Below are 25688 nucleotides of genomic sequence, written 5' to 3' on the forward strand. Positions count from 1 at the left end.
TCCCCTCTGCAAGCTGGCACCTGGGACCCTTTCTCTTGGGTTAGCCCATTGATTTTCAACTAGTTTTACCATTAAATAGCGTGTGTATTTGGAGTAGGAGAGGGGCTTAATGGGACTCGATCCGGCCCTTACCACCTTCCCGCTCTCACCTTGAGAGGTGGGGTGGGGGTAAAAGTGCCACCACCTGCGAAGTCCTGCCCCTCCAGCCATCCTCTCGGCCCTCCCACCCCCCGGGCTGAAGGCCACGCCCCCCGCAGGCTCCTCCCACACCGCGCGGCCAGGCGAGTCTCCTGACCCCGTTTTAACCTGAGCCCTGGTGTGGGGGCGGGGCGAAGGGGGGGGTGCCAGCGCTCAAGACCGAGGGCTTCATGCCGGCCGCGGAGCACATCGGGCCCAACGCCGAGCAGCCGTTGTGGTCCCGGACAGGCCGTGGGAGAACCAGGTGAGGAGAGGATAGCGGCGGTGGGAGCAGGGTCACCGGCGTCCTGCCTGGCTCCAAGCTCCGAACTTCCGGGCGTGCCCGGTGGCGCGGCGGGGGCAGCGTCGTCGGGGCTCCGGCAGGTGGCGTCGGCGAGGCGGCCGGGCCAGGCCCCGCCCCCCTGCCCTGGGCCCCGCCCCGCCCCCTGCACTAGGAAGTGACCTAAGCGGCAGCAAGGCGCGGCCGGCCTCGCCAGCAGCGCCGCGGGCGCGGGCCGCGCGCACCATGCCAGCCGGACGGCCTCTGGGCACGCGGGCGCGGCGCCGGCGTGGCAGGTGGGTCCTGGCGCTCCCACCATCTCTCCACCCCACGGGACACCGGACGGTGGGCTGCGCTGAGCCGCCGGGAAGGGCGTTCCGAGCTTAGGGAAGCTGCCCAGGTCTGGAGAACCCTAAGGCTATCTCCGAGTCCGGAAAGGGGGGACCACTCCTGGAAGATACGTAATCCCGCTCCCCTCCTTAAGAGAAAGGATCTAGAATGGAACTGAGGAACTGGGAATCCTGGGTGGGCCAGGCTGAGTCTCTACCACTCAGGAGGCCAGTTTAACCAGTCCATCCTGGGGAGAAGCTGGCCAGGAAAGGGGGCGTCAGGGCGGCAGAGACGCTTCTGCGCCCAGCCCTCTGGCCAGCCTTATCCCGTGGGTTGGAGGGGTGGGCTCTCTGGACCGAGGACTTTGACTAAGGTTGAGTTGGGGAGAGGGGCTTGGAACTTTGCAGGGACAGAGCTGTCCACAGCGTGGAGCCTGTAGCCATCTCACTCGCTGAGAATCATGCTGGACCAGCAGCTTCCAGACCGGCGTATATAGGCAGGAAAAGTGTCCAATTATCGACCTCTTCATCCCCCCAGCCCATCACACCCCACCTCACCCCAGCCTTGGTGTCAGCTGAGAATAATCCTGCCTCCTGCTGGGGCTGGAGAGTAGAGGTCTCTTTCCTCTTGTGTAATCCCAGAAGCTGCAGGGCTTCTTTAACTGAGCAGCAGGTGCCTGGCCAGCCTCACCACCAGAAGCCAAGCTTTGTGGGCACCTAACCAAGCCCTGAATGCCAAAGACTGCCCAGGAGCACCTGTCCCAAGCACTGGCCAGTTCTGCCCAGGGCACATAGGGCTGGGAACCCTGGCGCCACGCTCCACACCCAAGGCCTCTCCCTTCGCTGCTCCTCCCCAGGTGCTGTCACTCATCCCACCCCAGTAAAGAGCACCTGAGGCTGGATGGTCATGGGGGAGCCTGGTAGAGAGGAGTACAGAATCCAGTCTTTTGATGCAGAGAGCCAGCAGCTGCTGAAGACAGCACTCAAAGGTGAGCGCGGGGAGCCTCCCGAGCCTGGGTCCAGAGCTACACAGAAGGGCCCAGGGGGACAGGACCGGAGGACTGAGCCGTAACGCCCAGGCCTCTCCCTTCAGTTTCTGAGAATGGGAGTCAGCAACATAATTCTGGAACTGGAAGACAAGCCCATGTAGGCCAGTATTTGGGAGTATGAATCATAGAGTCACCCTTCCAATCATAAAGCTTTTTTTTTTTTTTTTTTTTTTGTCTTTTTTTGCCATTTCTTGGGCCGCTCCTGTGGCATATGGAGTTTCCCAGGCTAGGGGTCTAATCGGAGCTGTAGCCACCAGCCTACACCAGAGCCACAGCAACGTGGGATCCGAGACGTGTCTGCGACCTACACCACAGCGCACGGCAACGCCGGATCCTTTAACTCACTAAGCAAGGCCAGGGACTGAACCCGCAACCTTATGGTTCCTAGTTGGATTCGTTAACCACTGCGCCACGACGGGAACTCCATAAAGCGTTTTTTTAAAAGGTTACGTACGCAGGACAGGAGGGCGAGGCACAGAGGACGCAGTTCCTGCCCTTCAAGCCCTTACACAGGACCTGGTTTCTGTGTTGCTGCAAGCAGCTCTCTTCCGTGTGCAGCACCGCCTGACCTGGGACAGAGGATGGAGTGTTCTGCTTGGCAGAGGAGGAAAGTAGTGGTCCTGGACCCGTGCCTTCTGCAGCACTCAGGACAGAAGTTTGCCTCAGCTAACGATTAGCGATGCCTATCACATGCCAAGCTAAGCCTCTGGGGAGGCCCCGCCTGGCCCGCTCTTGTCGGGGGCTCATGTGTGCATTGTGAGAACACTTCCTTTGGTGGACGGCTGTCAAAGACATTGTTATTCAGGGTTCCGTCCTCACCCTTGTGCCAGGAAAAGATGTGTCCTAAAAACCCAGCATCTTCCATTCCCTAACAGCTGCGTAACCCTCCCTGTTTCCGCTGATTGGGCCACCCTAGGAGGCTCATGGCCAGAGCTGCTCCTGCGTGCGGTTTCCTTTCTGTTCTCTGGTCTCTTTAAATGGAAGGGCGTCACGGGAGTGCTCGCTCTTCTGCGAACATCACGAGCCTTTAGAAGCAGGTGGAGGCAAATGTGATAATTAAGCACCCCGAGATTCCCCACCTGTCTTTACCCTAGATCCAGGTGCCGTGGACTTGGAGAAGGTGGCCAATGTGATTGTGGACCATTCTCTGCAGGACTGTGTGTTCAGCAAGGAAGCAGGACGCATGTGCTACGCCATCATTCAGGTTGGGTGGGGTTGGTACAGCAGAGGGGAGACGCTTGGAGGAAGGTGCTTCAGAGGTGGGCAGAGGCCTGGCTAGCCAGGCAGCGATGCACAGGGCTGGCCTCAGAGGCACAAGAGGACAGCAGGGGCCTCAGCTTTAGAAGCTTGGGTGGAATTGTGACAGCACTGTCACGCCCCTTCACCAGCCTTTCTCCCACTCACAGGCGGAGAGCAAGCAAGCTGGCCAGAGTGTCTTCCGCCGCGGACTCCTCAACCGGCTGCAGCAGGAGTACCAGGCTCGGGAGCAGCTTCGAGCACGATCCCTGCAAGGCTGGGTCTGCTACGTCACCTTTATCTGCAACATCTTTGACTACCTGAGGGTGAGGGCCCCCCCACCCCCACCAGCCACATCCCGTGCAACAGAGATGGCCTGTCTCCTGTGCCACCAAGCCAGTGCTGTGGCGCTCACTCTCCCCCGCAGGTGAACAACATGCCCATGATGGCCCTGGTGAACCCGGTCTACGACTGCCTCTTCCGGCTGGCCCAGCCGGACAGTCTGAGCAAGGAGGAGGAGGTGGGTGGCCTGGGCACGGAAGCCTGGGGAGGTAGTCTTTGGCGCAGCTCACTGTCCATGGAGACTTTCGAGGGCATCACTTGCTGGGCAGGAGCTTGGTGGGGGCATGTAAGGCCTGTCACAGTTACAGGGGAAGTTGCTAGGTCTGGAATCCATCCAGAGCAGAGAACAGCCAAAGCCTCCTGGCTCAGAGGCTGCCTTCCCAGTAGGAAGGCCAACCTATGATAGGAATGGTGAGCATCAGCCAGCTGAGGGTACAGGTGGCCCAGAAACCAAATAGGGGGAGGGGTGGGGAGTAGGATTAAGAAGCAGTTTGGAGGAGTTCCCATCATGGCACAGTGGAAATGAATCCAGCTAGGACCCATGAGGTTGCTCAGTGGGTCAAGGATCTGGCATTGCCCAGAGCTATGGTGTAGGTCACAGATGGGGCTCGGACCCCGTGTTGCTGTGGCTGTGGTGTAGGCTGGTGGCTACAGCTCCAATTAGACCCCTAGCCTGGGAACCTCTGTGCTGAGAGTGCAGCCCTAAGAAGACAAAAGACCAAAAAAAAAAAAAAAAAAAAAAAAAAAAAAAAGCAGTAGTTTGAAGACAGGGCCAGAGTCCAGTCCAGCCTAGCCCACTGAGAGACCTCAGGCAAATCTCTCAACTTGCTCCTTTCACACAAGCAGTGGCCAGGGCCCACGGGGTGCTGTGAGGATGAAGTGGGGAAGCGTGTGTACAGGGCCAACCCTGGTGCCTGGCACACAGCACGTGCTCAGTAAATGGCTGCTCTGTGTGACAGGCTGGCTCTGCCCGGGGTCACCTCCCGCTGCCCCCTGCAGGTGGACTGCCTGGTGCTGCAGCTGCATCGCGTCGGGGAGCAGCTGGAGAAGATGAACAGGCAGCGCATGGATGAGCTCTTTGTCCTGATCCGGGATGGCTTCCTGCTCCCAACGGGCCTCAGCTCCCTGGCCCAGCTGCTGCTGCTGGAGACCATCGAGTTCCGGGCGGCCGGCTGGAAGACGACCCCGGCTGCCCACAAGTACTACTACAGCGAGCTCTCGGACTAGGGCCCCAGACCAGGCTTCCTCCCCAGCAGCGCTGGCCTTCCTCCTACCCACTCCCCAACCTGGCAGTGGGGTCCTTGTCTCACCTTCCAGACTTTCAAAAGCACTCAAGACGTTTCCCACTCACACGGTGGTGCGGCCCTGAGCACCTTCCCTCCCTGACCCCAGGACGGGAAGACCCTACACACCTGCCCCAGTCCCATCAGCCTTTCTCTCATCCCCTTCAACCTGGACCAGGCAGAGAAGGGCAACTCCTGACAAGCACTGCACTAACCATCACTGCAACAGCTAGCTTGGTGCCTCAGTTCCCCATCTGGAAAATGGGGAGCCATCGCCATGGGTGGGGTGCTTTGGGGTATCAAAGGGAGAAGCAGAGCACAAGTCACACTGCTTTTTATACATTTTGTACAAGGATCACTTTGGAACCAAGCACCCTTCCTGCCGCTGGTTTTAATGAAGGGCACTACCACATCGCAAGCCACACCACTTCAGGATGAGAATTTTCTAATAAACATTTTCTGATACTAAAACTGCTTCCTTTCGTATTGCCCAAAGGTCTGCCCCAAGCTGAGAGAAGAGAAGGCTGGACAAGCCTGTGTCTTGGAAATCCAAGTTGCTATGTCCCCTCTTTGCAAGGAGATGGGGCAGGGAGAGCGAGTTCTAGCCCCCAAAGAAAGGACTCACAGCAATCAACACGCTGCTCCATCGTTCTCATGAGGCCTGCCGGCCCTTTAAAGGGAACTAGACTCTTAAACCCCAGGTGTTTCTCAGCATGGCAGGGGCTCCCATCGGTTCCCACTGGTTCCTGCAGCAGAGAGCGCCAGGCCTCGCCAGCCCCCGGCCGCCCTCTACCACCAGCGGTAGTGGGCCAGCGCGCGGTTGGCCTCGGCCATCTTGTGCATGTCATGCTTCCTCTTGATCACAGGGCCCTGGTTGTGAAAAGCCTCCAGCAGCTCCTGCGACAGCTTCTCCGGCATCAGCACCCGCCGATGCTTCTTCTCCCTGCACTCAGCGATCATCCACTTCATGGCCAGGAAGCGGCGACGCCGATCAGCTAGCGGCACAGGGACCTGGGAAGGCGGGCCGTGGGCAGGTCAGTCTATGAACGTGCCTGGACTGCAGGCTCCTCCCCACCTTGAGCTCTAAGAAGCAGCTGCAGGGGCCCCTCTGGGCCAGCCCTGGCAAGGCTCCGGGAGAGGGGCCTGGCTTTTCCTCTCGGAGCTTCCCTCACCCCTGGCTGAGCTCAGTGCAGACATCATAGGCAGTCAATGAGCAAACACTTCTTGAGCGCTGGCCTTTTTTTCTTTTTCCTTTTTCTATTTTTTTTTTTTTTTTTTTTTTTTTTTTTTTTTTTTTTGCATCTTAGGGCCGCACTTGTGGCATATGGAGGTTCCCAGGCTAGGGGTCTAATTGGAGCTACAGCTGTCACCCTATGCCATAGCCACAGCAATGCCAGATCCAAGTTGAGTCTGCGACCTACACCACAGCTCATGGCAACGCCGGATCCTTAACCCACTGATCGAGGCCAGGGATCCAATCTGCAACCTCATGGTTCCTAGTCGGATTAGTTTCTGCTGTGCCACGACGGGAACTCCAAGCACTGGCCTCTTTAACCTCTAAAGAGAGCTCAGCCAAACTGATACAGGCACCTCTGGGAAAAGCCCTGTCAGCTAGGGTGACAGCCAACTCAGATCATGGGTAGCTAGAAACAAGAGTCTCCTGTCCAAGAATCATTTGCCAGCCCCCCACTACGTGCCAGACACCATGCTAGACCCTAGGGACGCAGATATCAAGGAGAAAGTCTACCCCCATGAAGTTTATATTGAAAAAGGAAAGACTAGAACATCTACCTATGACAATGACGATGAAATACAATTAAGTGCTACAGTGGGAGCACCTGGTTCAGTTCAACAAATGGTGATGAAACATCAGTCAAGTGCTATTCTAGACACTGGTGTATAAAGATGAGGTCTAAATACAGTCCCTCACCACGGGAAGCTTAAAGTTTAGAACACAGAATACTGGACAGAAAGGGGGGTGGGAGGTCATTTGGATACATTTTTTGCCCTCTTCCATCTTCTGTCTGTAATCTTTACAGTATGGGACCCAGATGAGCAGATGCTGACACTTCCTGGTCCCTAGAAAGCTATCAATCTTGGCCCTACCCCAGGCCCTCCCACCCCCACCTCGTTTCACAGGAGCAGCCCTGCCTTCCCGCCCTGACCACTCACCTGGTAGAAATGGCCACCCTTGAGGATGGGTACCAGCCCGATCACAGGCTCACAGTTTTTCAGGGCCTGGTGGAAGATGGTATAAGGGTTGCGTTCGATGGTTGCTTGTTCCTCAGCAGAGGCAGCGTGGTACTTGGCAAACTGCTTTCTCTTCACAGCTTCCAGTGTCTGCAATGAGAGACGACGGAAGAGGCTGCCCCGGGCTCCCTAAAGGGTCTTCCCAGCTGAGCTAGGATCTTGCCCTTTACTCCCGTCACACTGTTGTTCTCTAACTGTGCAGCTCCTCCCTCCGCACTGCTGAAACCAGGATCTTCAGTGTCTCCCTCTTCCCTGGACCAGGAAAGAAAGAGTGGGCTAAGATTTGGGATATGGGGATGAGGAATGGTAGCTGTTGACTCCTGCAGGACTTCATTAAAGCCCCACTCCCACACATGCATACAGGGAAGTTAATTTCAACGACAGCTACAGAATCCGTTTTTTTTTCATGCTAAAACGAAAGAGCCAAGTACAAAGCTACGGGGAAAAGCAGAGGGACTGTTTACCTGTGTCATGAGGGATCTGGCCAGTACTTTGTTTCCTCCTTTCATCATCATGTTGGTGAATTTACTTCAAGGAGAAAAGCAACATGTTTAGCCTCTCAAGGCCGTGTCAGGGAATCCTTACTATAGACCCTCCCTGGTAAAGTCCCGGTCCTTGGAAAAAAACTTTGTTTCCTTCTAACCTGATCACCGGGTCTTCAAACACAGAACTTGTTTTGGTCGCGGGGGCGGCTTTGATAAGTTGCGTCTTCTTGAAATCCCGCTCATACTTCTCCTCCTCCGTCTGCTCCGCCAACGGCTTGCGGTAATATTCCTTGTCAATCTGGGGATCCTTGTATTCAGGACCATAGCGGCTCCACCTCACCTGGGTTAGCCTGGAGGCGGGGAAGAGGAAGAGGAGGGCAAAAGCTGACTCCACAAGTGAAATAGCTTGACTTAACAATAGGCAAGGGTGCCAATCCGCCGACGAGTGAGAGCGGCGCGGAGACCGCTAGCCAAAGGTGAACCCCGATAATTCTGGTTCCCGTCCCAAGCAGGAGGAGAACTTTCCCCCAAACAGGCCAGGAAGTGCCAACGGTAAGGACGGGCCTGAAACTCGGGATAGGCGCCCCGCCTATGCATCTCTCCCCCTCCCTTCCAACAAAGAAAATCCCAGCTCTGCGTTCTTTAACAGGATCGCACTTTCGGCGCTAAGTTAGAACCCCTCGAGCGGGCGGGAAGTCACTATGTCTTCAGACTGACCCAAAATCACCCTGCTGGTTAAAGAGCCATGGAGCCGGACATCCCAGCCCCCTGGTTCCCGCGCGGCCTGTCTACGGCCCCTCTTCCTTTCCAGCAGGTCTCTCCGTGAAGACCCAAACGGCCTCCCAGCTACAGGCTGCCCTCTCACCCTGGAAACCGGAGGACGGCAATCCGCACGCCCAAGGCCGAGCACGACCACCCTCGCGCAGCCTTCACCGCGGGGGCAGCCATCTTGGCTGGCCACGAGGACCCCACAGAGACTGCCCTCGGTGCGCCTGAGCTGGTGACAGAAGTCCGGGAAAGGCTGCACAGGCTCCTAAACCTGGGCTTCACCCTATGGGGGCCTTAAGAGTCTCTCACACCGGGGTCTAAGGTGAAGAGTCAAAAGGAAACATTCGCGCTCCCATTATTCGCCGCAGCCTGGCGCAACCCTCGGTGGCGGCGCTCTCTCTTCTCAGGGCCCTATGCAGGCCCCGCCCCAGCTCAGCTCTTGCAGGTTCTCGCGAGGTTTGAGGCCGCGGGGCCGGCCCGGGCGGCTGCAATATGGCGGAGGCGGAAGGGGAGAGCCTGGAGTCCTGGCTGAGTGAGTAGCCCCGGTCGCTTGTGCCTGCCCTCAAGCCGCCGAGCCGCCCCTCTCCACACCCTTCTGCCCCTTCCCCGGGCCCCGCGGTGGCGCTGCATGGCAGCTGCGGCAGGCATCGCCTGCTCTGGGAGCGTCTCGCGATCACGCCCCTTCCCCGTCAGGACGCCCGGGCTCCTGCACCCTGTGCTGCGGCGCCTGCTCCCGCTTCCGCGCGCCGCGGCGTGAGCTCGGGTCCGGTCCGGGCCTCCTGGGCTTCGAGAAAGCTACAGCCAAGTGCTTCGGGCTGACAGGCATCCGGCGCTTTGGGGCAGCTGTGGTGGGGACGCGCGCGGCTTTTGACTCTGGGAACCCCTGCGCCTTCCTGACCAAGGGAAAAGCTCCGGATTTGGGCTGAAGCTTCGGAAGCGGCGGTGCCGATGAGCAAGCATAGCTTCAGAATTGTGAACCTGTATTCGAGGAGAAGTGACCTCCTCGCGCAGGCTGAATGTTTGAAGTGAGAATCTAAAGTGAGAGAGAAAACAGGGCTTTACCTTTTTCCTGCAGTGACCAAAATATGGTGAAAGCTGTGTTCCCCACCCCCGCCCTGCATATCTTAAGGAGTCCTTCGTTGATAACCTATACTGAGCAAACCTGAGAGGCGCTGCCTGATGCTGTAATTATAGCGGCCTATTGCTATGATTGCTAATGCATATTGCTGTTAAAGAAATAACGGTTTAACTCTAGCAGGTAGTATTTGGCTCAAGGGTTAATATTATTTTATCTGTGGGTTAGAGGAGGCACCTGGAGGTCTCTTTCAGTGAAGACAAATTGAACAGGGTGATAAGGCAGCAGGCTAGATGCTTAGACAGTGCCTTGTGCGGAGATCTGTTATTTACTAGAGCCTCCAGGCTCTTGGAGGTGATGGCTCTTTCCTCCAATTGCCTGACTTTTCTTTTTTTCTTTTTGGCCGACCCGCGGCACATGGGGATCCCAGGCCAGGGATCAGATACGAGCCACAGCCAAGAGCCACAGCTGCGGCAACACCGGTTCCTTAACCCACTGTGCTGGGGATCCAACCGGTGTCCCACCGCTCCCAAGACACCACTGATGCCATTGTGCCAGAGCGGGAGCTCCTTGCCTGCCTTTACTTAATAAAACCCTGTTCAGGTGATTGAACTTAGGTTACATGAGCGAAATCTGCAGTTGCAGGGAGGTCACAAAGTCTTCGGTATATATGGAACTGTTCTCCAAGGAGCTAAGAGTGCTCCAAAGACATTCATTTAATTCATTTGTCAAGTATCCTAGCAAGCAGGTACTATCACAGTGTCACAAAAAGAGGACACCCTGACTCTAGTCAATTCACTTGCCCAGAGCCACCCAACCAGATAATAAGCACATTGGAATTGGTTCCATTCACAGATATTAATGAGGACATTGGAGTAATTTAAATGACCTGAGCTGAGTTTCATAGGCTAGGTTTAGAGTTATAGTTGGAAAGAAGAGACATAAATCTGTTTCTGAGGAAGAGTAGAAATGATGAGGGGGTAGGGGAGGGTATCTGTAGAGCTGAGACTGGCTTTTGACCCTTTCCTGATTCTTAGAGTGATATTTGGGGTAGTGTTAAGAGGATTCCATTCTTACCCTCTGTCCACCTTCACAGTTCTAAACTGTACCAATCGAATAGATCATTGCTTGGAGTGCAGCACCATCTTTTTTTTTTTTTTTTGCTTGTAAAAAACATTTCTTAAAATCCACAGTTGTTTATTTTCTTCTCACCATTCCACAAGCATCCGTCCAGCTACCTGTCAACTGATTAAGTTGCGTTGACTGCTGCTGATAAATGCCTTTGAAATCTTCAAGATAACAGAACATCTGCCTTTTCTTAAGGCATGTTCCATGCCTTGTAGCCAGCCCCCTCTTCACACCTTTATAAAAACAGTCCCCAAAATCTGCACCCCAAGCAAGCCATCCATAGATAATACCAGGAACCTACAAGGGAAATCATGCTTTCATTAAAAGGTCAATCTAGGCGTTCCCGCCGTGGTGCAGTGGTCAACGAATCCAACTAGGAACCATGAGGTTGCGGGTTCGATCCCTGGCCTTGCTCAGTGGGTTAAGGATCCGGCGTTGCCATGAGCTGTGGTGTAGGCTGGTGGCTACAGCTCCGATTCAACCCCTAGCCTGGGAACCTCCATATGCCACGGGAGCAGCCCTAGAAAAGACCAAAAAAAAAAAAAAAAAAAGTCAATGTAATCTTTAAATTCTCATTTATTTTTGTCGCAGGGTTCCTCAATGTTAGATTTGTCTACATGCTCGTGCTTAGTCTATGTCCTTGTCACTCCCTGTTTTGCCAGAATTATTACAGAAACCTCTGCTGGGCCCAGTGTCTCGGGGTGCCCCTCCTCCCCTTCCCAGTCCCTTCTGCATTCTCCTCCCAGAAAAGCACTTCTGTTTAGTCAAGTCATTCCAGGGCTGCTCCCCCGCAGCTGCCTCCTGATGTGGTGGGGTTTTTTTATTTTTATTTTTTTGGTCTTTTTAGGGCCGTACCCGCAGCATATGGGCCAGGGATCAAACCCGCAACCCCATGGTTCCTAGTCAGAGTCGTTAACCGCTGAGCCAGGACAGGAACTCCTCCTGATGTTCTTCTTTGCTTTAGTTGGTTGGATGTTCTCGTCTCCCCAAGGCTAATTCCTCTCCTTATCTGAAAGCCCTGTTTCTCCTTTGCTCCACTAAATGCTTTAAACCCCACCCTCCTTTCCCACAAACCATCTCTTGATGACTTCAGCCTTTTCTAAAGTTCGGTCATTACCAGTTAGTGTTTAATGAATACCTGCTATGTGAGGTGTTATGAAAATTTAGAAGTTCAGATGGTCTGTGCCTTCAGTTTGATGAAGGTGATGCTGGAGTGAATAAAGCCTTTTTTTTGGCCCTCCCTGTGGCATGTCAGGGATTGAACCCATACCACAGCAGTGATAACAGTGGATCCTCAACCTGCCGGGCCACCAGGGAACTCCTAAAACATTTTTAAGTGAAAAGATAGTGGCAAGGGCCATAAATGCTAAAATGCAGATAGTTTCTTTGGGAAATTAGAGATAAGTGGAGTGAAGGATGATTCTCCCGGTGGGGAGAGAGCATTCATGCAAGGCCTTAAAGACAAGAAAACTGGCTAGGAAAACGCCAGACAGTGATCTGGAGGGAACAAACCATATTTGGGGCACACAGTAACACGTGTTTGGCTGTTTCAAGCAAGGAGTTCCTGTGGGAGCTAATAGGGAAAGCTGGGAGGTTAGAACCAAGTTCTGAACCAGCTTGAATTCCAGCCCAAGAAGTTTCAGTTTCTACAGCCATGAGGCCCAGATCCTACCATACCTGCTTAAATCAGGGTTTGTGATGGTTGAGATGGGGTTTTGATATAGAATGGATCAGGGCAGAAGTTCTGGAAACAGGTGAGAAGTAAGGAGGTAGGGGCAGGAAAGGAAAGGAAATGACGAGTTCCTGTTGTGGCTTAGCAGAAACAAATCCTACTAGTATCTATGAGGACAAGGGTTTGATCCCTGGCCTCACTCAGGGGTTAAGGATCTGGATTGCCGTGGCAGTGGTGTAGACTGGCAGCTGCAACTCTGATCACGCCCCTAGCCTGGGAACTTCCATATGCTGCAGGTACAGCCCTAAAAAGCAGAAAAGAAAAGAAAGGAAGCAAGAGTTTTGAAAAGACATTGAGCCTCCTGGTGGCCCAGCAGGTTAAGGATCCAGCATTGTCACTGTGTGGCTCTGGTTAATTCTGTGGCATGGGTTTGATCCCTGGCCGGGGAACTTGCACATGCTGTGGGCGTGCCCTCCACCCCAAGATACTGTGAAGGAAGGAATCAGGACTCACTAATGGAAATGGTGAGAGGGAAGGAGACTGATGGGATTCAACCCGGTGCCTGGGGGTGGGGCAAAAGGAGCTTTTGAGTGGTGGCACCATGTATAGAAACAGGGAAGTCAGGAAGGAGAAGTGATGAATTTGTTTTTAGACCTGTTTCTGCACCAAATTAGCACTTTAAATCACACCCCATCTTGTTTCTTACTCTGGTTATTTCTCATGTGGTTGCGCCGGAAGCACATAACCTCCTCAAGGGTGGGGCGCAGATCTTGGACTTTCCCGTAGTCCCTCCAGGGCCTAGCCTGCCCTGTGCCTCATTCTCTGTGGGTGCTCGCCGGAGACCTGGTGATTGACTAAGTCTCCCTTGGTGCTAGACCCTAGCACTGAAGGTTGACTCTCGGCTCCCTTCTTTTTTTTCTTTTTTTGCTTTTAAGGGCCGCCCCTGCAGCACGTGGATGTTCCCAGGCTAGGGGTCCAATCGGAGCTACAGCTGCTGGCCTACACCATGGCCACAGCAACGCAGGGTCCAAGCTGCATCTTAAGCCTACACCGCAGCTCATGGTAATGCCAGATCCTTAACCCACTGAGCAAGGCCAGGGATCGAACCCACAACCTCATGGATGCTAGTCAGATTTGTTTCTGCTGAGCCACAACAGGAACTCCTTGACGCCTTTTCCATCCATGTCTTTGCCTCTGCTTATTTCTAAGTCATTTGCTACCTAGAACTTGTCGCCTCTGAGCCCTGTTAGGATGGGGTAGCCCAATGCTGCTGTTTTCATCCCTACTCGACCGTCGAGGCTAGTGATGGAATTAAGTTGCAAATGAACAGGAAATCTGGAGGCAAAGACTCAGACTAGAATAAGGCTTTCAACGGCGACCCGAAAATAGAAATCTTGAGTCAGAGTAGAGCCTGGAGGGGTGGTTCTAGAAGGCAGGATCTGCAGGGGAGGCTCTGGTGTCACCTGGGTGCCAGGTGAAGGAGAATGTTGAGTGGGAGAAGCCTGTGTGCATCTGCCGGGGCTTGGCAGTGGGCAGGTGGAGAGGTTGAGTCACCCAGAGTTATCCCCCGAGCTGCTTCCGCATCCTGTGGGAGACTGAGCTGGAGGAGAGTTGGAGGAGAGACCCAGAAGTGGGACCAACCGTGCCTGAAACCAGGGCCTTTTTTTTTTTTTTTTTTTTTTTTTTTTTTTTTTTCCCCCTCTTTCTTTTTTGGCTGCTCTGAGGCATATGGAGTTCCTGGGCCAGGGATCAGATCACAGTTGCAGTGGCAATGCTGGATCCTTTAACCCACTGTGGAGGGCCGAGGATTGAACCGTTTCCCAGTGCCTCAGAGATGTCATTGATCCCGTCGCACCACAGCAGAAACTCTGACCAGGGCCTTTTTTGTTCATGTATAGGTGGAGAGCTCCCTGCAGGTCTGCAGTAAAAAGGTCTATCAAAGAGGAAGGGGAGGTCCTGCTGTGGTGCAACAGGATCAGCAGTGTCTCTGCAGCAATGAGATGCAGGTTCGGGCCCCAGCACCGCCCCCGGCCCAGTGGGTTAAAGGATCAGGTGTTGCCACAGCTGTAGCGTTGGTTGAAACTGCCACTTGGATCTGATCTCTGGAAGTCTATAAGCTGCAGGATGGCTGGAAAAGAAAAACAGAGGGAGCGAGGAAGGAAGCGAGATTCTAGAGATGTTGAACATAAGTGGAAAGTAAGTGGGAGCATTCTTGGAAGCAGAAACGCTGCAGGAATTGTGGCGGGCCCGGGCAGAATACATCGCTAGGTGAATGCCCGTAGCTTAAGTATGTGGCGGGGAGGGGGTGTCCACACTGTACCCTGTATCCGTGAGATGTAAGGTGTTTTGTGAGTCGCCTTCAGCAAAAGTGAATGGGCTTCTTGTCTTATACCACGAGGTAAAATGATAATAGTGACGGGGTGTGGCTCCTCAGACCTTCTTATTTTGTATCCCTCAGCCTCTTGATGTCGTAGGAGAACCTTAAGCCTCTCAAAGGATGGAGGTTAGTAGCAAAGCTACGCTAACGCCTGAGCAAATTTCAGACACCAGGTACCTGGTGGGAAAGACTTAGGGTCTTTGGAAGGAGACAGCCCGTGGGTCACCCTGGCAGTAAATAGCCACTCTTGATAGATTTAATCTTCTTTCCCTTCCAGCGTATGCCTTTTGTTTTTGTTTTCTTTTCCTGTCTTTTTAGGGTCACACCCGCGGCATATGGAGGTTCCCAGGCTGGGGGTCAAATTGGAGTTGTAGCTGCCGGCCTGCACCACAGCTCACGGCAACGTCAGATCCGAGCCACACCTGCAACCTACCCCATAGCTCATGGCAACACTGGGTCCTTAACCCACTGAGCAAGGCCAGGGATTGAACCTGCGTCCTCATGGATGCTAGTCAGATTCATTTCCCCTTGGGCTGCAATAGGAACTCTTAGCATACGCCATTTTGAAGGGGCTGCTAATTATCTTTTCAAGATTGAGGAGTGACATCAGAATTTTCTTGGAACCAGAGCAGAAGTGCTGCAGGTGTTCCCTCTGCCTCTGGGTGGCGTCTGGTGACCTCTTGTGACCCCTGGAGGATGGTGGAGGATGGGAGGGTGGCTGGGAGTCCCTCTTAGGATTTGGTTATGGAGCTAGTGTTTTTAATGTTGGGAGAGGAAAAAAAAAAAAAAAAAAGGAAGTTAAGGGAACACGGTCACGAGAAATCAGAATTCAGGAACTTCTGACAACACCCCTTGTTGGGATGGGCTTTTTCCAGGCTCTCACTCTGCTTTTGGCCCTTGTGGAAATGTGCAGGAGGAACCTGGTGTTTGAAAAAGGACATACGCCTTCAGGCTTCCGTTTGTCTTCTGAATCTGAAGCCCTAAATTTAGCAAGCAGCTTGGGAGTACTTTCTGGAAGAGGCAGACTCCAAGATCTAAATCAGAGCCGGGAATACATTTAACCACCCTCAGCTGGGGCCGTCCTCTGTTATAAGTACCGCTTTTGGGGATAACGGAGAAGAGGGGACCCACCCCAAGGACTCGGAGACTTGACATTTAGCTCCAGGAGTTTAAACCCTCAGTGACCCACTGAGGGCTCTTCAGCTCTTGTGCTCGTCCTTAACCATGGAAGACCATTGAAACTTGCGGGTGCCGATTATGAAAGCTCAGGTGCTGGTTCTGCGACCCCAGGGACAGATGGCACAATGACTGTTGCTTAGATTCAATAAATGTTGTTAGCTTACCTTAAAATGACAGGCTTAGATGTGTGTTCTCTGTCATCTGTGACTTTAAAAATACTAGACAGATAGCGGTGTTTGTATTGGACCTGCCGTCTGACTGGACTGTTGGGTCTTCTCTACTGGAGAAGACATTTGGAAACAAACAGCATCAGCGCCTAAAAAATGTGAGGAGAACCCTCCGTGGTGTCCTCTTTGCTCCTTATAATAATTGTCCTCTTCTTTGTTCTCTCCCAAGATAAAGCCACCAATCCTTCCAACCGCCAGGAGGACTGGGAGTACATAATTGGCTTTTGTGATCAAATCAACAAAGAGCTTGAAGGGTGAGTCTCAAAGCGGTTAGGGGGCAGGCGAGAGACAGGTGCCTGGAAGAGTCAAAAGCTGTGGTCAAGGAGGGCTGGCCAGATGGCCGAGGCTCAGTGTCCTGAAAGTGGTCTGCTGTCTCCCAGGCCACAGATCGCCGTCCGACTGCTGGCGCATAAGATCCAGTCTCCGCAGGAATGGGAGGCGGTCCAGGCCCTGACGGTAGGTTTTCCATGCTGATGGTGACCCCTCATGAGCCCGCTGGGATCTCTGAGGGGGGTCAGGTCTCTCTCCTAAGCCAGCTGAGTATCCTTGGTGCAAACTAGATATACCTGCACCTTGTTCGCTCAGCTGTTCTACAGATGTGTGCCCCTGTGCCAGGCACTGAGTGTCTCAGACACAGAAGTGTGCGCACAAGATCTAGTGGGAGGCGCCGAGTGGTGGAGGGAGGGAGCCAGGACAGGGCCCTGGGCGGGGCTTGGAAAAGGCTGCTCGGAGAGATGCTGACAGAGCTATCGTGCCAGGTAAGAGCTGGCCAAGGGTAATTCCTTCTGTGGCTAGAAGTAACGTCAGTTACTAGTGAAGGCATCACACCAATGGGCAGATCTTGGCGTTTATTCAGACCGAGAGGATAAAAGACATGGAGCTGGGTGTGGCACTCGGGTGTCTTCAGGCTCTCCTCTAAACCAGGGTTCCCAGCTTTCTCCCCTGCCTTCTGGAAGGGCAGGAAACGGCCATGGTCGTGGGACAGGCACTTAGCCTGCGTGCATGCCTCTGCTGTGTCCACCGGACAGTGGAGGCCTTTTTTTTTTTTTTTTTTTTTTTTTTTGGCTTTTCAGGGCCACACCCGAGGCATATGGAGGTTCCCTGACTAGGGGTCTAGTCAGAGCTACAGTGGCCGGCCGACACTGTAGCCACAGCAACACCAGATCCAGGCTGTGTCTGCGAGCTACACCACAGCTCACGGCAACGCCAGGTCCTTAACCCACTGAGTGATCAACCAGGGATCGAACCTGCAACCTCATGGTTCCTAGTCAGAGTGGTTTCCGCTGCACCGCGACTGTAACTCCCAGTGAAGGTCTTAAAGAGGTGGTTCTTGAGAGTTTTGTCTGGAGATGTTTTTGGGTGTCACACATCAGGAGATGCTACTGGCACTTCTAGTGGGTAGAGGGCAGGTTGCTGCTTAGCACCCTGTAACACACAGGACCCGCTTCTACAACGAGTGACTGGCCCCAAATGTCAGTAGTGGTGTAGTTGAAAATCCCTGCTTTACAAAGATGGAAGCCAGGGAAGGGGGCAGCACTCAGGGGGTGCTCCTGGGCATCAGCTGTGGGCACCGGGGCCACAACAGCAGCACAGGAACGCTGAAGGCAGCCTTATGAGCCCCAGAAGGAAAAGCGATGGGGCAGGGGAGGGAGAATAACATGTCATCTGAAATGGAGAAAATGGAATTTATTTATTTAGCTTTTCAGGGCCACACCTGCAGTATATAGAGGTTCCCAGGTTAGGTGTCGAATCAGAGTTACAGCTGCTGGCCTACACCACAGCCACAGCAACGTGGGATCTGGGCCGTGTCTGCAATCTACACCACAGCTCATGGCAATGCCGAATCTTTAACCCACTCTTGAGGTCAGGGATTGAACTCGTGTCCAAATGGAGACTAGTCGGATTCGTTCCCGCTGCACCACAATGGGAACTCCAAGAAAACAGAATTGAAACATTCTTTCCCGTCTCCCCAAAACATTGATCAGCTTATGGAAAGAACCCTGGACCCTGAGTCAGAGAAATGTGTCATCTCTGGGCCTTTTTCTCCATCTGTAAAACTGGAGGGCAGAACCTTGCTGGCAGGCACCTGCCAGGACTGACATTCACTGTCCTGGTATCTGGGTCTCAGGGGGTTTTTCTTACTCTTGTCGAGCTTCCCCAGGAGAGGTTTGGTTTTTTGGTTTTTTGGTTTTTGTTTTTGCTTTTTAGGGCCGCACCCTCAGCATACGGAGGTTCCCAAGCTAGGGATCAGATCGGATCCATAGCTGCCAGCCTACACCAGAGCCACAGCAACACGGGATCAGGGCTGTGTCTGCGACCTGCACCACAGCTCAGGTTAATGCTGGATCCTTAACCCACTGAGTGGGGCCAGGGATCAAACCTGCAACCTCATGGTTCCTAGTCGGGTTCATGTCCGCTGTACCATGACGGGAACTCCGAGGTTTGCAATTTGAGGAAAGCTTTTGTCTGTAGTCCTGCTGCCTGATGTCCCCTGGGGCGGTGCACACAACTTCTGTTTAGTTCTTTCCGTGGGTGAGTGTTCAGCGCTGCCTATGTGCAGGGTCTGGCCGGGTGCCGCTCCCAGCCAGACCCGGTTGCTGAGCGCCTCGCCTTCCCGTGTGCAGGTGCTGGAGGCCTGCATGAAGAACTGCGGCAGGAGATTCCATAATGAAGTGGGCAAGTTCCGGTTTTTGAACGAGTTGATCAAAGTCGTCTCTCCAAAGGTCAGTCAGTGGCAGTTTCCTCATTTCTAGGAACTTATTTTGTGTTCCTCCCCCCGTCCCATCTTACTGGCTGTCACTGGACCAACCAGCATCTCCACAGACCTGAGGCCCGCTGGGGCCTGTCCTCAGAGCTGCCCGAAGGTCGCAGGATGACCATTCGGGTCACAGGGACCGACCACCTTCTCTGATGGGCTCCCAGCCTCAATGTGACAGGTGACGTGGCAGCAGCTATGCAGGTGTCAGTGGAGGGCCTGGGACCCATCAGCCTCTGGGCTCCCAATGACAGCCGTCATTTTTCCTCGGCCTGTCTCATGCGGACGCCAGCAGCTGGCTCTGTTGCACTCCGGAGTTGCTTACGCTCTAGGCATTCAAGCTAAAGCGCAGTGGTTTCCGCCGGATTGTGCGTGGAACCCAGTGTGGAGGCCCTGCCCCCGGCCCCAACCACGGTCTGTGCCCCGAGGGACACAGCTGTGCGCAGGTGGCTCCCCTCCCCCTGCTGCTGTCACACAGCTCCCGCTGCAGGCCTGGGGCCAGTGAACAGCCATGGCATTGCTGTGAAGAGGGCCTTCCCCTGTCTCTGCCTCCAGACCTCACTCACCAGGTTTTCTCATTTCTTTCTGCCTCTTAGTACCTGGGGGACCGGGTGTCTGAGAAGGTGAAGACCAAGGTCATTGAGCTGCTCTACAGCTGGACGTTGGCCCTGGCAGAGGAATCAAAGATCAAGGATGCCTACCACATGCTGAAGAGACAGGGCACGTACCTGCCTGGCCTCAGCCTCAGAGCGGCCCCAGAGGCTGCCAAGCCTGGAAGGAACGAGGGGTGTCTGCCTGAGACAGTTGGAGGGGAGGGGGGAGAACGGCCTGCAGGCCTGGAAGTCACAGGGAGGCCCCCCGAGGGTGAGGAAGGGCAGCAGGGTGCCAACGCTGCTCTGTCCCCTTGCAGGCATCGTGCAGTCTGACCCGCTGCTCCCTGTGGACAGGACGCTGATCCCCTCTCCCCCGCCTCGTCCTAAAAACCCGGTTTTTGACGATGAGGAGAAATCCAAGGTAAGGTGCACAGGGGCTGTGGGGCCTCGGGTGAGAGCTGGGCTGGCTCCTCCGCGGGAGCTCGCTGCCCGGGCCTTTACCTCCGTCCCTCCACTGCCAGCTTTTAGCCAAGTTGTTGAAGAGCAAGAACCCAGACGACCTGCAGGAGGCCAACAAGCTCATCAAGTCCATGGTGAAGGAGGTGAGTGGGAAGCCTGGGGGAGGAGGCGCTGTGACCCCAGAGCAGAGGCCCCGTGCCCTGTCCCCGGCCCTCCCCTGGGAGGAGGAGGACGGGAGTTTCTGGGGGAGCAAGAGTAGAGGAGGCTGAGTGTGAGCGAGGGCGGGCTGTCGCTTCGAAGGACAAACTGTCGATTCGGGTCTGAGGCCGGTGGTTCCCAGGGGCCCCTGAGCGTTGACGGGAGCTTCTGGGGCCCTGGCGCCCGCGCTCTGGGAAGGTGGGATTCTGGGGCGCAGCGGGACGAGTCCGGTTGAGCTTTCTCCTTGGTCCCCTGACGCAGGATGAGGCGCGGATCCAGAAAGTGACCAAGCGCCTGCACACTTTGGAGGAGGTCAGCAACAACGTCAAGCTGCTCAGCGAGATGCTGCTTCATTACAGCCAAGAGGATTCCTCAGAGGCAGATAAAGAGCTCATGAAGGTAGGCCCTTCCCGCGTCCCTGCCCTGAGAGGCCGCTCCACGCCGGGGCGGGAGGGGTTCCTCCCGTGTTAATCAGCTCGGCGGCCGGGTGGCGCGGGGGTGGCCCCCGTTTGACACACGAACCGTAGCTGCTGTGCTCAGCGGGGCTGAGCTGCCTGAAGCTCTGCAGATCCACCCCTGCTGCCTGCCTTCTGCCTTGGGGACACTTGGGCGGAGGGCCACACTCTGCCGCTCTCAGTCACGGGGATGCTCTGAAGTCTGAGGCCAGAGGGTCACACTTCCTCTCACTCATCCTGGTGGCCTCTCCTGAGCAGGTGTCTTGAGTGACAGTGGCGGAGGCTGGTGGTGGGAAGATGTGTGCTCTGAGCCCAGCTCTGCCAGCACCTGCCCGTGGGTTTCTCTAGGCACGAAGGCCCTGCTGGTTGAGCTCCACCAGCCCTGGGAGCTGCAGTTGTTATACCTGGGTCTCTTCTAGGAGCTGTTTGACCGGTGTGAGAACAAAAGGCGGGCGTTGTTCAAACTCGCCAGTGAGACGGAGGACAACGACAATACTTTGGGTGAGTGAGTGGTTGACAACGATGACCTAAGAATTTGCTCTTTCTGTGGTGGGGGCATCGTTGGGACCAGGAGTGAGAGGTCTCTTTCCTGATCTAGGGGACATCCTGCAGGCCAGTGACAACCTTTCCCGGGTCATCAACTCTTATAAAACAGTCGTCGAAGGGCAAGTCATCAACGGTGAGGTGGCCACCTCAGCCCTTCCTGATTCTGAAGGTAAAGTGCTCCGGTTCCCCACCCCCGACCCCTCCACACAAGCCCCAGTCCCCACCAGCAGGACGACCAGTGTGCCATCCCACAGCGCCTGCGAGGATTCTGAGCCTCTCCAAGCGGTCCTCCAGCTCCCGGAGGCCTGGAGATGCACCCAGGGTCTTCCCCGCCTCTCCCTCCTGTGCAGCCACTCAAGTGGCCCCTAATTACTCCTGTCCCCTCCCATTCGCCCATCCAGGAAACAACCCTTCCACTCACCAGGCCACGCTCATCGACCTCGCCGAGTCGGATGCCCCAAGCAGCTCGTCCCCGGCCCCCCTCGCCCCCACCAGCATCCCTACCCTCCCGCCACCCCCCCAGGCCTCAGCACCTGGGCGCAGCCACTTGTCCAGCCAGGCTGAGGTCCCCCCGGGGCCCAACAGCACGAGCCCGGCCCTCTGCCTGTTGGATGAGGAGCTGCTCTGCTTAGGTGAGTCCTCTGCGGGGGTCTGTACGTCTGTACGGGCTTCTGGCGGGGCGGGGAGCGGGGCAGGCCCCCAGGGCAGGCTGCGCGTGACCACAGGTGGACCCAGTGTCTTGCTCTCCCTAAAGGTGCCCCTTCAAATAAGGACTGAAGAGCAGGTTGCCTGTGGGTCACCTTCTCCCCACCCCACCCCATCACCCCCTGCCGTCCCTTTTGTCATGTGACTTCCTCAAGCAGCTGGGGCCTCTTCTCTGTTCTCAGGCCTCACGGACCCTGCCCCGACTGCTCCTCCCAGGGAGTCTGCGGGAAGCAGCCAGTGGCCCCTGTTCCAGGTACGGGCACAGGTGACCCCACAGAACCTTCACTTCTTAGTACCTCCCTCCTGACTAGTCCCCAGCTGAGCCCCAGGGCACTACTCCTACAGCTGGGATGGCACCAAAGTGCTGTCCCTGGCCCACCCTCAGAGGGCACTGGTATAGAAGCCTGGCCCCGGGGCTCCCGGGAAAGGGGTGCAGGTGGGAAGCCCTGACCCTCTGCGGCCTGCAGGGCCTGCCGCTCACTCACGCTGTCCATTCCGCATAGAACCAACAGTCGGACCTGGACTTCTTCAGCTCCAAACCTGGGCTGGGTGCCCGCAGCCCCTCAGACGGGCCTCTCCTCCAGCCCTCAGCAGCCCCCACAGGCAACTCCCAGGCTCCTGGGGCCGCAGCCAGCGTTCCTGCTTCCAGTGCAGGCCCCTTCTTGTTCTCTGCTGGACTGGCCCCAACTGCAGCCCCCAAAGCCGAGCCCACAGCCCCCGGGCACCAGGGTTCAGCTTTGGGCAACAGCACCCTGCACCAGCTTGATGCCCTGGATCAGCTTCTAGAAGAGGCCAAAATGTAATGAGTGGGGGGGGGGGTTGGGGAGGGCGGGCTTGGCAGAACCAGAGGCAGCTGCAGGGGTCGAGGCTGTTGCCCTTTCAGTCTGGTCCGTGGGCTGGAATCGTGGGGCGGGAGGGAGCCGGCTCTGGCCTGGGAGGCCTTGGTGAGGGGCAGCCGGCAGCTGCCTGGTCTCTGACGGGCCTTGTCCTCCTACCTTCTTCCCAGGACCTCGGGCCTGGTGAAGCCTGGCTCCTCCAGCTTCTTCCCCGGGGCGGCCGCCTCCCCTCTGCTCCCCGCCAGCACCTCAGCTAGGCCTCTCCTCCCCTTCTCCACGGGGCCCGGCAGCCCTCTCTTCCAGCCACCTGCCTTCCAGCCCCAGGGCAGCCCCATGGAGGGGCCTGAGCTGTCCCTGGCCAGTGTCCACGTCCCCCTGGAATCTATCAAGCCTAGTAGGTGTTGCAGGCTCGGGGTGGGGTTGGGGGCTGTGGCGCACAGCTTGCAGCGTTGTTGGGAACAGAGAGGGTGGGTGGGTACAGGCTTTTCTTGCCCGGGTCCCTTAGAGCCAAACCTGGCCCACCCCACTGCCGTCTCGGCCTGGGCCTGTTGCCGCTGCTACTCGGAGTTCTGCGGAGGCGCTTCCCCAGGCCCCCGTCGCAGGGCTGCCCCGGTGCTTGTTGGGGCTCCTTGGCCCTCTCTCCTGCCACAGTCACATGCCCCTTCTTACAGGCAGTGCCCTTCCTGTGACGGCCTACGATAAAAATGGCTTCCGCATCCTCTTCCATTTTGCCAAGGAGTGTCCCCCAGGACGGCCTGATGTGCTGGTGGTGGTCGTGTCCATGCTGAATACGGCTCCCTTGCCTATCAAGAGCATCGTGCTGCAGGCCGCAGTGCCCAAGGTACCTGTACCCGGCTTCCTGGGGCCTCCGGAGGCACGATCACCTCTGTCCCGCACCCGTTGCCTCCAGCAGGCAGCGCGTCCACTGTGGCCACTGTTCCATCTCAGGGCACTTGCCATCTCTCTTCAGAGGAGCTTCTCTCCTTCTCTCTAGTCGATGAAAGTGAAGCTGCAGCCACCCTCTGGGACAGAACTCTCTCCATTCAGCCCCATCCAGCCACCTGCAGCCATCACCCAGGTCATGCTGCTGGCCAATCCACTGAAGGTGAGCTAGAACCGGGGCCCCGGCCCAAAGCCCGAGCTGCCCCAGGGCAGGACCTCAGAACCCCTGTCTCCCAACGTGGAATGTTTTTGAAGAGCCACCAGGCATCGTCCCTTCCCTACCTGCCTCGGTGGCTGAGTGAGGATGGGGTGGTGGGAGCGGGCCCTGTCCTTTAGCAGAGAAAGGGCCCCAGGGTATCTCACGTGCTGCCCTCTGCTGCAGGAGAAGGCGAGGCTTCGCTACAGGCTGACCTTCACCTTGGGGGAGCAGCTGAGCACGGAGGTGGGCGAGGTGGACCAGTTCCCTCCTGTGGAGCAGTGGGGGAATCTCTGATCCCAGGACACTGTCACCTGCACTTTGGAGCCCAGGCAGGCTGCCCTGGGACAGGAAGCTCTTCAGGTCCAGTCTTTCTCCATGTCCTGACGGCACTGCTTTAGAGCTTTGATAGGGGACAGGGCCCTGGGCATTGCTGCCAGAGGCCAAGCTGCTGCTGCGATGATCTCTCCTCCTTTGGCCCCTTAAAAGGACCTTTTTTATCTACCTGTGTGACTTGAAGTGGCCACGTACGTCAGGGGTGGGGCGTGGCCAGACGCTGCACTATCTCCCGGGAACATGGACCCAAGGCCAGAGTAGGTTCTTCCCCCGTTGCTGGCAGCCCGTGGTGCCCCAAGAGGGGAGAGCCCACAGACAGACTCAGGGCCTTCCCTCAAGGACCATGTCCCCACGGCACCCCCACCGCCCCCCAGGGTCTCAGCCCCATTGCTACTCCGTGCTTCTCCTGCAGGCTCCCCCTCTCACCTCGAGGGAGGTGGGCAAAGCCCGGGGGTCCTGAACTGCCCCAAGTCGGGAGCCGGCGTATCACACTGGCCCTGGCTTCTGTGGGCAGCAGCGCTCTGGAATGGCCACTGCATGAGCTGTGTGCTCGTCCCTGGAAGTGGCAGGCTGTGTCCTGTGGACATCTCAGTAGAGACAGAACTTGGCCTCATGGCAGCCTGAATTATGCTAGGAAAGAAGGAAGAGAGCCAGTGTTCCCCTTCTCCGGCAGCAGGCACTTCCTGGGAAAGCCTGCCTCCTGCCGTGGCAACAGGCCGGCCTCCTCACTCACTACCTCTCGCTTGGCATGAAGTAACCTGCTCTCCTGCCCGTCAGGCCTCCGGGAGGCAGGACTGCTCCCACCGCCCTGTGTCCTCCTGCTTCAGCCTCCCCTTCCTCCGACCAGATGGCCTGCGGTGCAGCATTCAGGTGGGAACAGGAGGCTTCAGGGTCAGGCACATTGCACTAGATTTATGTCCTTACCTGCTGCCCAGAAATCCCAACTGCTCAGGGGCACTGTCGGCGAGATGTTGGGTCTGGAGGTGGTGAGATTACAGACCTGCTCAAATCGAATCACCAGACCCTATTGCTTCAACAGTGCTCAGCCCCATCTACTAGATGCACCTGGACCAGGACTCTAGGACAGAGCGCACAGCTCACCTGAGCTCAGCGGGATGGGCTCAGAGCCATCGCCAGGGAAAGGTGGCACAAACCGTGTTCCCTGACCCTCCCTGCTCCCGCCAGGCTTTCTTCCTCTGTCAGGAGGTCATCACTCTTCCCGCTCCGCAAGCAGGTTTCACTGCTCCAGTCAAGTGAACCAACTTCACTACTTGAGGAATACATCCAAGAGCTTTCCAGAGGGGCTGCTGCAGCCTCGGGAAGGTCTGTGGGACTGCTGTATGGAAATGTCCCTTTACAATAAGCTTTAGACTTTACAGTTACTTAGGGGTGTTACTCATTACCACTGAGGTCACTGCCTGGTGACAGCAGCTGTGCTGGATGCATCACCGGCTGCCCTTGTTTTGCTGCATGTTAAATAAAACCATCTGCACCCTACTGGGAATCCTTCTAATACAGACACCGTTAGCTAAGTGGATGTGCAGGCACCACCTGAGGCTTTTGTTAAAAGACCAGGCTCCTGGACCATTTTCTTCTTTAAAGGCAATAATCAGAAAGTTAATCAAATGAATATTCTAGGTGATTTTGAGATGAAGCCAAAATTTCAGAAACACAAAAAACACTGAATGCTCTTGTTCAGGTTTCTAATTGTAGGTGAGAGGGTGCTTCGCCTGCCCTGACTTCTGGGGAAGGCTTTTCTCTAAAACTGAGGTTTATAGCAGTGATAGCTCAAAAACTATACATGTACGAA

At 55.8% G+C, this 25688-nt stretch overlaps 3 protein-coding genes across 7 annotated transcripts; 2 read left to right on the plus strand and 1 right to left on the minus strand.

Moving 5' to 3' along the window:
• MIF4GD (MIF4G domain containing) lies at positions 259–5167 on the plus strand. 3 transcript variants are annotated; one of them, XM_005668610.3, is made up of 6 exons: positions 259–442; positions 1644–1775; positions 2930–3039; positions 3242–3397; positions 3499–3591; positions 4413–5167. In XM_005668610.3, the coding sequence occupies exons 2-6, from the start codon at positions 1688–1690 to the stop codon at positions 4638–4640; spliced, it is 675 nt and encodes a 224-aa protein (XP_005668667.1). In that variant the 5' UTR covers positions 259–442; positions 1644–1687; the 3' UTR covers positions 4641–5167. The 3 variants fall into 3 exon arrangements, with proteins under 3 accessions (XP_005668667.1, XP_003131252.1, XP_013836204.1); XM_003131204.4 differs by lacking the exon at positions 259–442 and adding an exon at positions 631–753; XM_013980750.2 differs by lacking the exon at positions 259–442 and adding an exon at positions 664–857.
• On the plus strand, positions 4818–25388 carry GGA3 (golgi associated, gamma adaptin ear containing, ARF binding protein 3). Of its 3 annotated transcripts, none has more exons than XM_021066652.1 (18): positions 4818–5730; positions 7027–8731; positions 16027–16111; positions 16238–16313; positions 18482–18580; positions 19209–19332; positions 19523–19626; positions 19727–19807; positions 20124–20261; positions 20737–20818; positions 20916–21032; positions 21265–21495; positions 21751–21821; positions 22072–22367; positions 22575–22798; positions 23076–23245; positions 23399–23509; positions 23729–25388. In XM_021066652.1, the coding sequence occupies exons 2-18, from the start codon at positions 8692–8694 to the stop codon at positions 23837–23839; spliced, it is 2160 nt and encodes a 719-aa protein (XP_020922311.1). In that variant the 5' UTR covers positions 4818–5730; positions 7027–8691; the 3' UTR covers positions 23840–25388. The 3 variants fall into 3 exon arrangements, 2 of the variants coding, with proteins under 2 accessions (XP_020922311.1, XP_020922312.1); XM_021066653.1 differs by lacking the exon at positions 4818–5730 and having other exon boundaries at positions 7810–7983; positions 8246–8731; XR_002336993.1 differs by lacking the exon at positions 4818–5730 and having other exon boundaries at positions 8612–8731; positions 23729–24748; positions 24918–25375.
• On the minus strand, positions 5073–8633 carry MRPS7 (mitochondrial ribosomal protein S7). The gene is made up of 5 exons (XM_003131206.5): positions 8297–8633; positions 7590–7781; positions 7411–7474; positions 6869–7036; positions 5073–5707 (listed from the first exon to the last, which is right to left on the minus strand). The coding sequence occupies exons 1-5, from the start codon at positions 8377–8379 to the stop codon at positions 5486–5488; spliced, it is 729 nt and encodes a 242-aa protein (XP_003131254.1). The 5' UTR covers positions 8380–8633; the 3' UTR covers positions 5073–5485.

Source organism: Sus scrofa, chromosome 12, assembly GCF_000003025.6.
Source record: "Sus scrofa isolate TJ Tabasco breed Duroc chromosome 12, Sscrofa11.1, whole genome shotgun sequence".
Taxonomy (NCBI): Eukaryota; Metazoa; Chordata; class Mammalia; order Artiodactyla; family Suidae; genus Sus; species Sus scrofa.